Source organism: Gigantopelta aegis, chromosome 6 (genome assembly GCF_016097555.1).
Source record: "Gigantopelta aegis isolate Gae_Host chromosome 6, Gae_host_genome, whole genome shotgun sequence".
Taxonomy (NCBI): Eukaryota; Metazoa; Mollusca; class Gastropoda; order Neomphalida; family Peltospiridae; genus Gigantopelta; species Gigantopelta aegis.
In genome coordinates, this window is record NC_054704.1 from 84,520,364 (window position 1) to 84,536,976 (window position 16,613).

Sequence of the window (16,613 nt, forward strand, 5' to 3'; positions counted from 1 at the left end):
TAGCCCCTTTAATTTTATCAGAATTTTTTAACCATGTAGACAAAGTATTTAACGCTTTTTGTTTTATCACCTCTCTCAACAGCTTGGATAGCTTCTAATTTTGTTTCAATGGATTTTACCGTCAACTTACGTTTCTTTGGAGCATTATCTGATCCAGTTTTCCCCCCAGATAAGCCAGGTCCTTCACTAGATTGCTCAGACATGGTGCTCTGGTGAAGTGACCAACGGTCCACTTTGCTTAAATAGGATAGGTGTCATTAAAGAAATACCGACATCGCTTCTTGTTAATTAACAAACAAATAACTGACCACCACAAATTAATGCTACTTTAATCCGAGTCCATTTTACCAGTCCTCAATTTATGAAAGCCATCAGTCAAGTGACTTGCTGCATTCTGTAACAATCATTTCATCTGCTTGATTACCACATTTAATTTTAAAATCGGTGAGGCCATTTATTACCTTGATTACTGTTTTAGATAACTTCACTCATTGATCTCACATGTGAACAGTAATTACAAATCATATCTGTTTACAGTGGAATGTTGGCAATGGTTTGGTTACGTGCCCAAAATACCGTCAGAGTGTTAATTATAGGTCGTGCAATTTATACTTACCCTTTTAAACATTTTATTTATTTTAACAAATAATTTTACTGTCGACACATCGAGGCACTTTTGTACATAAAAGTTTAATTAGGGACCAAAAAATATATCGACACAAACGTAATATCGACTCAACAGAGTATAAAACATGATATTTAATACACATTTTGGCCGGGACCGGCCAGTCATATCGACACAAACAATATATCGACTCAAGCAAGATCGACACAACGGTGCTTGACTGTACGTACTTTTGAGATATTTCCCTTTCTTGTTTAAGAAGCTGACATTGATAGATTTGGAAAATGTTGACTATTTGTTAAATGATGAATGGATGTAGGCAGCCTCATTAAAATAAAAAAAAATGCCTCTGTACAGGGCTAGCTCTGGGTCAGTAGAAAATTGGGCCCAATTATCTACTAAGGTTAAAAAATTGCATAAACCCAGATGCCATCTCAGTGTCTAATACAACTGAGAGCAACTAAATCACTTCTTCAACTTCAACACATGATTAATTGAACTAATAGAGCTGAATGTACTGAAGGTTATATCACACATTGCAGCAGTATAATATTTTGTATTTTAATTGACTTATAAAAAGCTTCAATCTTTTACAGAAGAAAGAAGATGAAAAAGAAAAGGAATCTGAGGACAGTGCTTTAGAATTCCCAGATGAAGCTTTTCTCATGGTGAGCCAGATAACGTGGGAGGACGACATTATCTGGAATGGGGAAGAAGTGAGACAGAAGGTTAGGCCATTGAGGTTTCTTGGTTTATTATGGTCAGTATATTAGTTAAGCCATGGCTAGTGATATTCAGTGTTGAGCTAGTAAATAACTACTATAACTAGCCCGACGGCTAGTGGGAAAAACCCCACTTGTGAAATGCTGCATTTACGTATTTTGTAAATATGAATATCCTGCCCCCATTTTCCAAACCCAATCTAATGATTTTTAAGCTCTATCTCCCTCTTTAGGTGACATATTTGATTGTTACTATTAGTAAAATTATATTTATTTTAATTATGGCTAGTACATTATTAAAAGTACTGATCCCACAGCTAGTAGATTTATTTTAATTATGGCTAGTACATTATTAAAAGTACTGATCCCACGGCTAGTAGATTTTTATAAAATTCTAGAAGCCCTGGGTTAGGCCATTGAGGTTTCTTGTCAGAAATCACATTAAAGTATTCATGAACTGAAATGATGAAAAGTTTACAATCTGTTGTATCTTTTTTTTCCCACAATCAATATAATTATTTCACACATTTCCTTTTTGAGTTAATAATAAGAATTATTTATAACTATGGATGCAATAGATTGTTAACAGTCTGTGTTTTACGGACTTAAGAAATTACTTTGGTTACTTATTGATGACTATTGTATGTCACAGATACTGCAGGCTCACAAAAGCAAGGCGGCGGTCGCAGGCTGGGTTCCCAGCACCAGCAACAGAACAGCCACTCAGTTCATGAATCAAGGTAACCTCACCTTCCTGCTGACAGAGAAAACGTTTCTATAATTACTTACTTACCTTAATTTCACTTCTGTCAGGTAAAACGTCTTATAATTACTTATTATCCACATAGTTCAAGATATTCAGGGAAATATAACCAGTATGACCCACATGTGTCATAATGATTTCACATGCACAATGAACAACGTAATTTTGTGAAGTGATGTCATAACTTAATACGGCTTCCCCAGTGTAAACACTTATGAAAATAACATCATTTGGGTTGTTTAGTTGTCTCTTTTTAGTTACGTTTGAAATGTTTTAACATGATCAAAGCTTGCTATTCACAAAAATAATATTGTGGATAATGGTAAAATGTGTCTTATAATTGTACATAACTTAATTTCACTTCTGCTACCGTATATCTTCGCCTGTAAGTCGATCTCGGCTATAAGTCGAGTCCCTAATTTCAAGCCCTGAAAACATATTTTTTTATTGACCCGTTTATAAGTCGACCCATGAAAAACAACTTATAAATATTGAAGTATTTCTTATTTTCAGCACATGTGAATAATAATGTACAACATTTGAACAAAAGAAAATTATTTTACAAACTTCGGTTTTCACGTTTTGTACATCGCAATCAAACTACATAGTATCAAAACGAAAAATTAACTTAGTAGATAGTGAAAGCTGTTTGACTGTTACCGTATGGCACTGTACAGCATGGTTTTGTGCACAGACAACAACTTTATTTATAAACACTGACAACAGATCACTACGATAAAAGTATTAAAACTGAAAGTATCACATGTTTTGCCGCCATATTAATACATGTAAGGAGGATAACTCTGGAAAGTACACTGGTTTTTGTACGAAATGATGTATGTCCCTATTGCTCTAGTGAACTGCAGAGATCAGTCTAAGCTCAGGGAAAGCTCAGTAATATTCATGAAGTTAATCACCGGCAAAACATTGTTTGAACAACCATTAATGCCAGTGACCAGATTTCAAAATAAACTCAGGCAACAGGTAGTTAGTATTGTTTACATTTTTGCTATTAGTGATGACTGTTATTTTAACTAAGTGGACTGTTCTCTTGGTATGTGAGTGAAATCGCACGCCTTTTTGCATAACCAAAACCTTTCTAATGCCAAAAAAAAAAAGGTTATAAAAAATAAATGTGTCAAATTAACATACATACAGGACATACTTCAACAATAAAACTTGTAAAATAATATCCAAAACGGTAATATTTTTGGGTGAATTTTTTTTACCCTCTTATAAGTCGACCCCCCCAAGTTATAAAATAATTTTTGGGTGAAAACAAATCGACTTATAGGCGAAGATATACTGTAGGTAAAATATGTCCTATAATTACTTATACTAATTTCACTTCTGCTAGGTAAAATATGTCCTATAATTACTTATACTAATTTCACTTCTGCTAGGTAAAATATGTCCTATAATTACTTATACTAATTTCACTTCTGCTAGGTAAAATATGTCCTATAATTACTTATACTAATTTCACTTCTGCTAGGTAAAACACATCCTATAATTACTTACATACAGTGAAACCTGTCTAAACCAGACCCTGAAAATACGGAAATCCTGTCAAAACCAGCCAAATTTCATGGTCCCAAATTTTCTCTTATTTAAACCATGTATTAAAAGCTTGATAAAACCAAAATCTGTCCATTTCGGAAACTGGACTGATTTTTGGTTCAGAAATGTAAAATCCTTAATTAATTAACCTGAACAAACCGGCATAGTGTAAATGAATGAAAAGTAAACTTAAAATGAAAACACGACTACCAGAAAACAATGCTGACCGGAATATATCCTATGCTGCATCCAATGTTACGTCACGGGTCACCGATTTATGTGGTCTCAGCCCAGCTTAGCAGACATCAGCATAATTAATGCTCAGTTGTTTTCAATTGTACTGTCTTGTGCAGTGCAGATTCTTTTTAGCTTCAGACAAATCTGAGATACTCGCACAGTTTCCACCTTTGATTTTTGGTCAGTGCACTCTGATTATGAAATACTGACACACTGAGAATAAAATGCTAGAAACAACTAAATTTAGAGTAAAATACACACACGTGACTTAATTTGTATATTATACACTAAATGTAAACAGAAAATGTTAGCTTTTCTGCGATAGAATTGAGAAATACGCACACTGAATTTTGCTACGAAAGAACAAAAATGTCTCGGCCACCACATGCTGAACATAGGCGTGTGGAATTGATCTGTCATTTTGCAACCTTAATTGTGGTAAAAACTAAATTACATTGAAATTTATTGTTTTTATTTATGTTTTAATGTTGATTCATAATTCATGTGTGACAGTTACATTCATTCAGTAATTCTCAGACTTGTTTGTTTAAAGTTACGAATTCGATGCTGATGTTAAAGGAAATAGCTCTGTTTCGAAAACACAATCCTGTAAACACTGGATCCTGTCTAAACCGGATAAATATTAGGTCCCCGACGTGATCAGGTTTAGACCGGTATTCACTGGATCTTAATTTCGTGTGAGGGCAGGAAATGGCTCCCTGACGGCGCACTCGCTGAAGAGGTGATGTGTCGCAGGGTCGATCACCCATGCTGTTTGTTTTGATGGGAGTAATGTATGCCACAAGAGTGGATTATCTCTCTCTCTTGACCAAGTATCAACACATTACTCCATTCATGATTCTCTGGCAGACTTAGTTTGGCTTACTTTGTTCAGATTATTGTTGGTATTGTCAATCTATGCATTATTTATACAACAAATACGGCTTATAATGTTTAACATTGAGAGTTTGTGTTTTATTTATTGTATAATAACAATAGTTTTTTTCACATTAACAGGCAGACCGTGGTCACATAATCTAATTCATAAGAATATTCCGGCCACTATCACTCAGTCGATGGCTGCAGCCAGTGGAGGTATTTTTTTACTGTCTTTTGTACTGTTTTTGTATTTTATACTGTTTTTTGTACTGTTTGTTTTGTAATTTTATTGTCTTTTGTACCGATTGTTTTGACTTTTACTGTATGAATGGTTAATAAAAGTGAGTTGGATACTCTTAAATGAGTTTTAAGATAAATAGCATTGAACAGACATAATAATTCTTATGTATTCTGGGAAACCAGCTCTGAATTAAATAGAACATCTTTTTGAACTTAATTTCGTAGTATTATTGTTTGCACAGTTAACTAGTTCATCATTAGTACCATTTGGTGTTTGGATTTGACATAGACTTTTCCTCACAATGTCTCAAGATATTCAACTGAAATTTTGTGTATAGCTTTATTATATATAAATTTACAGAGTTATGGCCCTTACATTTAATGGGGATATTAAAGTAATCATAGTTTTCCTGACTTTTCTTTGTAATTCATCAATATATTTAGCTGCAATTTTGCATATTGCTCTATACAATGAACATTTAAAATAACATGTAAGTTGTAGATAAAATGGAAAAATTAATTTTTGTAAATGTTTGTTGTTAAAACTGATTTTAGATATGTCTGATTCTGGTAGCACCAACAAATGGTACTCCATTTTCCCCATCGAGAACGAGAGTTTGATATACGGCAGATGGGAAGATGACATCATTTGGGATGCTCAGGTCAGTTGTCTGCTTATTTTAAAAATTACACAGTCACGGTTTCTGCCAGAGGGTAAAATGGGTATGGTGCCGAACCCAAATGTTTTTCAGAGTTTGCTAAAATTAATGACGTTTTTCTTAACCCTAACCCTAAACCTAACCCATTTTCTTTCTGGGGGAGGTCCCCATACTCCCTGTTAACTGTGGTTGCATTCAGCACACACATTGTAAATATTCAATTCTATAGCGCCATACACAAAAAACAAATGTCTGGCAGAAACCCTGACAGTGTTACTGAAGAAAGTGTTTGAATTTCACTAATTTTCAACTCACAGCGTTGAATGAATTTCACAAACAGGCAGGGTTTAAGATCTTGTTCATTAAATTGTCCCACCAAAAATCTAATTTGAAAATATTGATATATATTGCTGTAAAGAAGTGCATTAGTATAAATGGCAGGAATTGTTTAATCATAATAGCAGTTGTTCATCTATCCAAAATGCTGACAAAATAATATTTTTCAGATAAACTTAAAATGTCCTTTTATTAATTAATTTGTAGGTAAATTAATTATTATATTAAAATGACTACCATACTGTAATATCACTGGAATTTATATAGACAAAATTAAAATCCAAGTGTAGACAGAGTTAAAAAGAGAATCTGGTCAAGTAAAAGAGCTGATACTATAGAGCTTAAGAACACAATGATTTAGATGAAAACGAAACCAAAAAAACTGCATCCATACCATAATAGGCAAAGTTGTGTCGTGGTTAAGCCATCGGGCATAAGGCTGGTAGGTACCAGCTCCCACCCAGAGTGAGGTTTAACAAGTCAATGGGTAGGTGTAAGACCACTGCAACCTCTTCTCTCTGACTAACCACCAACAACTAACTGACTGTCCTGGACACACATACCAGATAGCTGAGGTGTGTGCCCAGGACAGCAGTCTTGAACCTTTATTGGATATAAGCAAGAAAATAAGTTGAAATGAAAATGAAAGAAGAATGATGAAAAGAAGTCACATCTGAAAACGGGTACCCTGGACACAATGGCTTATTATAGCCATTTGATGGGTTGTTAGGTGTGTTTAGACTGGTCCATTAGATAGTACTGAAAATGCAGGCAGGTGAAAGGTCAGGTGAAGTATTTATTGAATGAATGAATGAATGTTTAACGACACCCCATCACAAAAATACACATCTGCTATTGGGTGTCATGAGTGAGTTGATGTCTTCCAGAATATGGATCGTATTCCTAGTCCACCAGTGTTGACCCTTGACCCAAATGACGAGAACATCATTTTGGAGATTCCAGCGGATCGAGAGAAGAAGGAAGAATCGGAACCAGCGAAGAAAGAAAAAGTAAGTGTTAATCATGTTAGTTGTTAATAATGTTTTATATACTGTACAATTAATTAGTTGGTGATATAATATGCACTTTGTGGCCCTGTGAAATTGGTTATTAAAAACAACAGCTATACCATACAGTATTATAGAAAGAAAGAGAAAAGATGGAAAAATTGACAAAATGAGGCAACCTGTTTTTAAGAAAAGAATACAGATAAGTCATCATTAAGTTGCAGTTACAATCAGAATCTTATAAAAGCATGTTGATAGTCCTGTGCTATGAATTTGAAAGCTCATCCATGGTTGGTTAATATTAGCCGACTGTTAATGCATAATAAGAAAATATAAGATAAACTGAGGAAAAATATTTATATTCCATTTCATAATCTTATACTTCTGACCTAAAATTTGGAATTTATGGAGGAACAGAATCCTTCTAAAGTTGCATCCTGCAGGCTTTTTCTATCAGCATGATGATAAGTTATTATGCCATTCATAACATGTATAAAATACTAAAATGTTTTTCAATTGCAGTCAGAGACGAAGAAGTCTAAGATGGTGTTGAGCAAAGCGGGGATAATCAAAGATGATGATGATGAGAAGGATGAGGTTAGTGGTGGGAAACTCACTATTGTCCTGTTTGATTTTAATAATATCTTTAAGCTGTGTCAACTGTTCCTTAGATTTTATTAATTGTGACAAGAATGAGTGATTTAGTGTAGTAGAGGAATGTATGTTTAACGACACTTCAGCACATTGTAAACCACGTCTGTTTGGTGTCTAACATATTGCTATATTAACATTTGGTCAAGAGAAAAATATTTCTTGTCCACTGGACAGGGTTATGCAGCTTTTACAGGGTGCTAAAAAAATCTGTCTGACCCTAGGGCTAGATAAATCTGTCTGGCCTGAGGACTAGACTATTTCTACATACACATGACATCATAACTCATGTTTTTACGACGATTTTGTTCCTCAGGTTGGAATTGCCTTATCTATACCTCAGAACGGTGATAGATCCTATTAATATGCAATGTACTGCTGCCACATAGACTATGTCTAACAATAAAGTAGCAAGGGATCTTTTACATGCCCCTTTCCCATAGACAGGGCAGTACATACCATCGTCTTTGATGTACCAGTTATAGGGCACTGGTTGGGATGGGGAAAAACCTGAGTTCATCAAGAGCAATTGATTCTACAATCATCAGTAGGACAATCCAACAATAGGACAGTTCTTGATGAGTTTGTTTTGTCATACAGGAATGTGATACAATCCAACAGAAGGATCCGTTCAACCTGTCAAATGATGAATACTACAACCCAAAACTGCTGGACAACACTCTCCGATCCACGATAGGCAGCGGTCTTATACAGGTATGTAACCATGTCACGGGTGAATAGTGTTTTATTTTATACCTTTATTACTCACAACAGTAGTCATTTCTGGTTATTAGTTGAAGGAACATCTAGGAATTGTTCTACCTTTGCTGTTACTGAAATATGATTTTGGTGTTTTAAATAAAACTTTTGTAGATTTTATTTTAGTGGGTGGATGAAGATTAAAAGTTGCATAATGTTGTTATTTTACAACTAGCTACAGAATAGTTACCTAAAAACAAGAGAATCATACAGTAGCAAAACTATAGCCATAAATGTGTTAATATTTTGTCAATACAAAAGAGAATGAAAACAAGTATTGTAGATGTAGCCTAGTACCACTGATACCACACAGTAAAGTTATTGCAACTATTTTGCCCTGACATACATGATTTATTAATATTGTTAATTTTAGCATTCCACACATGTGGTAAAGTTATAACAACTATTTTTCCCTGACATTCATGGTTTATTAATATTGTTAATTTCATTCCACACCTGCGGTAGAGTTATAACAACTATTTTGCCCGGATGTACATGGTTTATTAATATTGTTAATTTCAGCATTCCATACCTGCAGTAGAGTTATAACAACTATTTTTGCCCCAATGTGCTTGGTTTACTAATATTGTTAATTTCAGCATTCCACACATGTGGTAAAGTTACGACTGCCATTCTTTCTGACGTACCACGTACATGGCTATTCTTTCCGACATACATGGTTATATTGTTAATTTCAGCATTCCACACCGGCCGTAGAGTTACGACAGCCATTCTTCCCGACGTACATGGGTCCCAACAAGTTGCGATGTTTCCACCGCGCTTCTCTCAAGAGATACTCACACGGGGCGATGGCGTCACCCAGCTTCTACCCGGTTCTCCCACTGCTGAAAACCATCAAGCGGAAAGCAAAGGTCAAAGCTGCTCATATTTCAGTTCTATTTTTATGGTCAGCTGAACGAATGGCTTTCTGCAAATACACCATACCATACAATGTGTAAAGCAGTTCTTGCTTTATATGCCCCAAATATTCAAAACTTTAATAACAGCTATTTGAATACTGACAGGCATTCGGCGGAGGGGAGAGAGTTAATTCAGTGTGGTTTTACTTATAGATGAGGGTGGAGGGAAGATAGTTAATTCAGTGTGGTTTTACTTGTATATGTGAGTGGATGGGACATAGTTATATCAGTGTGGTATTTCTTGTAGATGGGATGTGAGTGGAGGGGTGATGGTTAATTCAGTGTGGTATTACTTGTAGATGAGATGTTAGTGGAGGGGACATAGTTAATTCAGTGTGGTATTACTTGTAGATGTGAGTGGAGGGGAGATAGTTAATCCAGTGTGGTATTACTTGTAGATGTGAGTGGAGGGAAGATAGTTAAATCAGTGTGGTATTACTTGTAGATTTGAGTGGAGGGGATATAGTTAATTCAGTGCGGTATTACTTGTAGATGTGAGTGGAGGGAAGATAGTTAATTCAGTGTGGTATTACTTGTAGATTTGAGTGGAGGGGATATAGTTAATTCAGTGCGGTATTACTTGTAGATGTGACTGGAGGGGAGATCGTTAATTCAATGTGGTATTATTGTAGATGTGAGTGGAGGGGATATAGTTAATTCAGTGCGGTATTACTTGTAGATGTGAGAGGAGGGGAGATAGTTAATTCAGTGCGGTATTACTTGTAGATGTGAGTGGAGGGGAGATAGTTAATTCTGTGCGGTATTACTTGTAGATGTGAGTGGAGGGGAGATAGTTAATTCATTGTGGTATTACTTGTAGATGTGAGTGGAGGGGAGATAGTTAATTCATTGTGGTATTACTTGTAGATGTGAGTGGAGGGGAGATAGTTAATTCAGTGCAGTATTACTTGTAGATGTGAGTGGAGTGGAGATAGTTAATTCAGTGCAGTATTACTTGTAGATGTGAGTGGAGGGGAGATAGTTAATTCAGTGCGGTATTACTTGTAGATGTAAGTGGAGGGGACATAGTTAATTCAGTGTGGTATTACTTCTAGCTCAGATGTGAGTGGAGGGGAGATAGTTAATTCAGTACTGGTATTACTTGTAGATGTTAGAGGAGGGGAGATAGTTAATTCAGTGTGGTATTACTTGTAGATGTGAGAGGAGGGGAGATAGTTAATTCAGTGCGGTATTACTTGTAGATGTGAGTGGAGAGGAGATAGTTAATTCAGTATTGGTATTACTTGTAGATGTGAGAGGAGGGGAGATAGTTAATTCAGTGCGGTATTACTTGTAGATGAGGGTGGAGGGGAGATAGTTAATTCAGTACTGGTATTACTTGTAGATGCACGAGCTGGAGAGAGAAGCATTTGGTGGAGGGGAGATAGTTAATTCTGTGTGGTATTACTTGTAGATGTGAGTGGAGGGGAGATAGTTAATTCATTGTGGTATTACTTGTAGATGTGAGTAGATGTGAGTGGAGGGGAGATAGTTAATTCATTGTGGTATTACTTGTAGATGTGAGTGGAGGGGAGATAGTTAATTCAGTGCAGTATTACTTGTAGATGTGAGTGGAGGGGAGATAGTTAATTCAGTGCGGTATTACTTGTAGATGTAAGTGGAGGGGACATAGTTAATTCAGTGTGGTATTACTTCTAGCTCAGATGTGAGTGGAGGGGAGATAGTTAATTCAGTGCAGTATTACTTATAGATGTGAGTGGAGGGGAGATAGGTAATTCAGTGTGGTATTACTTATAGATGTGAGTGGAGGGAAGATAGTTAATTCAGTGCGGTATTATTTATAGATGTGAGTGGAGGGGACATAGTTAATTCAGTGCGGCATTACTTGTAGATGTGAGTGGAGGGGAGATAGTTAATTCAGTGCGGCATTACTTGTAGATGTGAGTGGAGGGGAGATGGTTAATTCAGTGCGGCATTACTTGTAGATGTGAGTGGAGGGGAGATGGTTAATTCATTGCGGTATTACTTGTAGATGTGAGTGGAGGGGAGATGGTTAATTCAGTGTGGTATTACTTGTAGATGAGGGTGAAGGGGAGATAGTTAATTCAATGTGGTATTACTTGTAGATGAGGGTGGAGGGGAGATAGTTAATTCAGTGCGGTATTACTTGTAGATGTAAGTGGAGGGGAGATAGTTAATTCAGTGCAGTATTACTTGTAGATGTGAGTGGAGGGGAGATAGTTAATTCAGTGCGGTATTACTTGTAGATGTGAGTGGAGGGGAGATAGTTAATTCGGTGTGGTATTACTTGTAGATGAGGGTGGAAGGGAGATAGTTAATTCAGTGCGGTATTACTTGTAGATGTAAGTGGAGGAGAGATAGTTAATTCAGTGCAGTATTACTTGTAAATGTGAGTGGAGGGGAGATAGTGCGATATTTATTTGTAGATGCATGAGCAGGAGAGACAGGCGTTTGGTGGAGGGGAGATAGTTAATTCAGTGCAGTATGTTCTTGTAGATGCGTGAGCAGGAGAGACAGGCAATTGGTGGAGGGGAGATAGTTAATTCAGTGCGGTATTTACTTGTAGATGCGTGAGCAGGAGAGACAGGCGTTTGGTGGAGGGGAGATAGTTAATTCAGTGCAGTATGTTCTTGTAGATGCGTGAGCAGGAGAGACAGGCAATTGGTGGAGGGGAGATAGTTAATTCAGTGCGGTATTTACTTGTAGATGCGTGAGCAGGAGAGACAGGCAATTGGTGGAGGGGAGATAGTTAATTCAGTGCGGTATTTACTTGTAGATGCGTGAGCAGGAGAGACAGGCAATTGGTGGAGGGGAGATAGTTAATTCAGTGCGGTATTTACTTGTAGATGCGTGAGCAGGAGAGACAGGCAATTGGTGGAGGGGAGATAGTTAATTCAGTGCGGTATTTACTTGTAGATGCGTGAGCAGGAGAGACAGGCGTTTGGTGGAGGGGAGATGTTCTTCATGAGGATGAACCAAGACCTCAGTGGAATGGATGGAGATCTCATTCTGGCGGAATACTCTGAGGAGTTCCCTCCGTTGATAATGCAAGTTGGAATGGCAACAAAGATCAAGAATTACTATAAGAGGGTATTTATTAAGCATTTTTCTTCTTAATATAGTCCAGGTGTAGATGGAGGGAGGGTGTCACCTGAAAGGGGAATTTATGGGACTAGTATTTTTGTGTAGCTGACACGTTCCTGTAGTATGATCTGCCTGTTGATCGCACCAACTCTGGGGCAAAATACTAGTTTGACCCCTTTCTTTAATGTTACCCGGCCTATTTTACGACTTTTGTTTTCGCTATCGATGTGAAGGTTTATAGGCATTTACTCCATCTCCAAATAAGTTATATTAATAACCTTGGTACCATTGGATAGCTGCATCCAATAGCTTTCCAACGAATAAACATTTAATCAACAATGCATGGTGTATATATGAATACACTCGAAAAGAAACCCTACCCTTCAATTATTTGGGAAAAAATTACATTTTTAATGATATAATTATAAAAGTTTGGTGTCTTTGTCAATAATTTTATGTTTATTACCAAGGCCATTATGTTAGCAATAAAATGCATATATAGTGTGGAAATATCTATGATTTTAGAACGCAATAACATAAAAAACCCTAAAGTATACCCCTCATCTCAGAATTTGGTTATTTGGACACTCTGTGAAGTATGTAGCCATATATTTTCATTAAAACCAAAGCAAAGATTTGCTAAAGTGGTCTCAGATACATTGCAGATATATAGCTATCAAAACCAGGGGAGGTTACACAATTTCAGATTGGAAGGGTGGGTGGCGGGGGGCGGGGTGGTGGTTTTAGATAATTATTTTGGGAGGGGGGGCTAAACTACAAAAAAACCCCACATTAACATTTAGGTTTTAGAGGTGAGTCCCCATATACCACCCCAAAAAGGTGTCACAAAGGGACTAACACAGAGAGGTCCTAACACTGTTCTATTTCAGTGACATGAAAAAATATGTATTATTTTAGCTGCAAATGTTTCAGTGGCAAAACGTGGCATTTGTAACTCATTTCAGTTTTCGTTAAATCACTCATGACTCAGTATGTTGATTTAGAGGTCTTCATCATCATCCGAGTAGTCAATTATATCATCTTGCGATTATTCTGTATCTAGTGCAGCACAATCAAGAGTCCTCGCCTTCACAACAGAGAAGTGACATTATGTCATCCGGGAATGGAGTTTTTGTCCACTGAATAGACATGTCGTCTGTCCACCCATACAATGTTGGATTTGGAGCATCGAAATCTGCAACAGACGATAATCTCCATATGCTGCACACATAGATGGCTCTCTGGATGTGTAAGGCCAAGCTCTCCTTGCAGGGTGGTAGCAGAGACAGGTCAACTATTTGTCCGTCTTTGTTGTATTTTCCCCAGAATATTTGCCGTCGTGATGTGTTGACACGCTCGGTGCGCTTTCTATCATATAACTTGCAAACATAGTCTTCCAATATGCCTAGTATTCTGTCATCCACATTCCAGTCACTTCCAAGCTCAGCAAAAGCTTCAGTGTACTTGGTATTCTTTTGTAGGAGTGTGAAGCACATCTTCTTTCCTTTTCGAAAAAAAGCATACACATAATCATTTCCTGTGAATGAGTGTAGTCCAATCAAAGCCTTCTTGTCAGGAACAGACAGTTTACAGCTGGATATATTATATATCTTTCTGCTGTTGCCATGGCCATTATCCAGGTATATGCCATATTTAGCATCATGAGACAGTGCCAGTAGAATAATTGGTATGTCAGTGTCTCCAGATAGTGATTGAATAATGATGGGACCAGGAATGGTTGTGAGTGCATGTTGAACATGAAGGGATATTTTGTATCGGCTTCTTCCTGATCAGAAGAAAGGATCTCAACAACTGTTGTAGCTTCGTTTGTGACCAGGTAACAGTTGTCAGTCTTAGAGAAGTAAATAGTTTGATCATCCACTAATCGAGAACAGTTATCTCCCCAAACCTGCATGATTCCTTGTTCGAGCAGTTTGAAAGGAAATGACTGAAGTTTCTTGGTACTTTTGTCTTTGGGCCTTTAATGATGTAATAGTCACTACATCCCCTGTGTCTTCTTTCTGTCTCCTTGATTGCCTTGCCTCTGTATGTATCAGCAACGATGTCAATTCTTTTGTATCCAACAGGAAGAAGGTTGAATATCTGTATGGCCAATTATTCAAACGTCTATGGAATTTGCATAATAGCTCTCAGCATTGCCATCAGGTCACTGGTATAAGCAGAGACAGATTCCTTTGCTGGCAGTTTGGCTGGGTCCAAAACCTGGCAGTTCTCACTGAAGATACCTTGTAGCTTACTTTTCATTGTTGTTGTTCTTGTTCCATCTGGATGTGCCAAACACAGAGGAACAGGACCAAGACAGTAGGATAAAACTTTGTCGATGTCCACCAAAGCATTGCACTTAATTGATTAAACATAACACGTCAAGGTCAGTGCTGAAAGGATTGATAAATTCGATGACCAGGACATTCAGTATTGTTTGCATCTGCTGTTCCAGTTTCTTAATTTCAGATGGCTTGCGTGTCTTTTGAGGATTCTCTGATGAACTTTGAAGTTATTTTCAACAGAGCATCTTTAAATTTGACGAGGTGTGGACGATTTAACATCCATTTCTTATAGGCCCCTTGGTTACCAGCAAACTATTTTATTCCGCCTGGAACTTTTGCACTTAGATTGTATGTTTGCTCCCCAGCTTGATCAATGGCTTGTCAATAAGGCTATTCAGTTTGTCATCAGGAGCACCTGTTGCAACCGAAATTGAAGAAAGTCTCACTAGTTTGATGGACTGAGGAAAATGACTAGATGAAACCTTTGCCAAAGATAGGTTAGAAGAAACCAAAACCAAGTTCTTCATGCCATTTGCAAAAGCACCTATTTGAACATTAAAGGATGCAAACAAAAGGGTGAAGCTTTGTGTTAAAGGCAAAGTTAAAGAACTGACAATTGAAAGAGACATTCTGGGTAGACTTGTGGCACTTTCAAATAAGCACAACGCTCCGGTGGACACCGACAAAGTTTTGTCCTACTGTCTTGGTCCTGTTCCTCTGTGTTTGGCACATCCAGATGAACTAAGAAGAACAACAATGAAAGGTAAGCTACAAGATATCTTCAGTGAGACCTGCCAAGTTTTGGACCCAGCCAAACTGCCATCAAAGGAATCTGTCTCTGCTTATACAAATGTAGCATTGACCTGATGGCAACAGTGAGGGCTATTACTCAAATTCCCGAGAATTTTTAATAATTGTCCATGAAGATATCCAACCTTCTTCCTGTTGGATACAAGAGAATTGACATTGTTGCTGATACATACAGAGGCAAGTCCATCAAGGAGACAGAAAGAAGTCACAGGGGATGTAGTGACCATTACATCATTAAAGGCCCAAAGACGAAGGTACCAAGAAACTTCAGTCATTTCCTTTCCATTGGCTCGAACAAGAAACGACTGATTGATCTGATCATGCAGGTTTGGGGAGATAATTGTTCTTGATTACTGGATGATCAAACTATTTACTTCTCTAAGACTGACAACTGTTACCTGGTCACAAACGAAGCTACAACAGTTGTTGAGATCCTTTCTTGTGATCATGAAGAAGCCGATACCAAAATATCCCTTCATGTTCAACATGCACTCACAACCATTACTGGTCCCATCATTATCCAATCACCATCTGGAGACACTGACATACCAATTACTCTACTGGCACTGTGTCATGATGCTAAATATGGCATATACCTGGATAATGACCATGGCAACAGCAGAATGATATATAATGTATCCAGCTGTGAACTGTCTATTCCTGTCAAGAAGGCTTTGATTGGACTAGACTCATTCACAGGAAATGATTATGTGTCTGCCTTTTTTTGAAAAGGAAACAAGATGTGATTCATACTCCTACAAAAGGATACCAAGCACATTGAAGCTTTTGCCCGAGCTTGGAAGTGACTGGAATTTTTATGATAGAATACTGGGCATATTGGAAGACTATGTTTGCAAGTTATATGATAGAAAGCGCACCGAGCGTGTCAACACATCACTACAACAAAGACGGACAAATAGTTGACCTGTCTCTGCTACCACCCTACAAGAAGAGCTTGGCCTTACACATCCAGAGAGCCATCTATGTGTGCAGCATATGGAGATTATCGTCTGTTGCAGATTTCGATGCTCCAAACCCAACGTTGTATGGGTGGACAGACGACATGTCTATTCAGTGGACAAAAACTCCAT

The 16,613-nt window shown here is 37.3% G+C and overlaps 1 protein-coding gene across 6 annotated transcripts in view; it reads left to right on the forward strand.

Annotated features, from left to right (window-relative positions):
- Positions 1–16,613, forward strand: part of LOC121374137 (transcription initiation factor TFIID subunit 1-like) — an 83,311-nt gene that overhangs the window by 18,887 nt on the left and 47,811 nt on the right. For all 6 annotated transcript variants that reach the window (XM_041501093.1, XM_041501091.1, XM_041501097.1 and 3 more), the window contains exons 8-16: positions 1,222–1,353; positions 2,000–2,087; positions 4,925–5,002; positions 5,582–5,688; positions 6,909–7,031; positions 7,551–7,625; positions 8,280–8,393; positions 9,137–9,310; positions 12,257–12,430. In XM_041501093.1, coding sequence (XP_041357027.1) covers positions 1,222–1,353; positions 2,000–2,087; positions 4,925–5,002; positions 5,582–5,688; positions 6,909–7,031; positions 7,551–7,625; positions 8,280–8,393; positions 9,137–9,310; positions 12,257–12,430 — 1,065 coding nt within the window. The remainder of the gene's footprint in view (positions 1–1,221; positions 1,354–1,999; positions 2,088–4,924; positions 5,003–5,581; positions 5,689–6,908; positions 7,032–7,550; positions 7,626–8,279; positions 8,394–9,136; positions 9,311–12,256; positions 12,431–16,613) is intronic.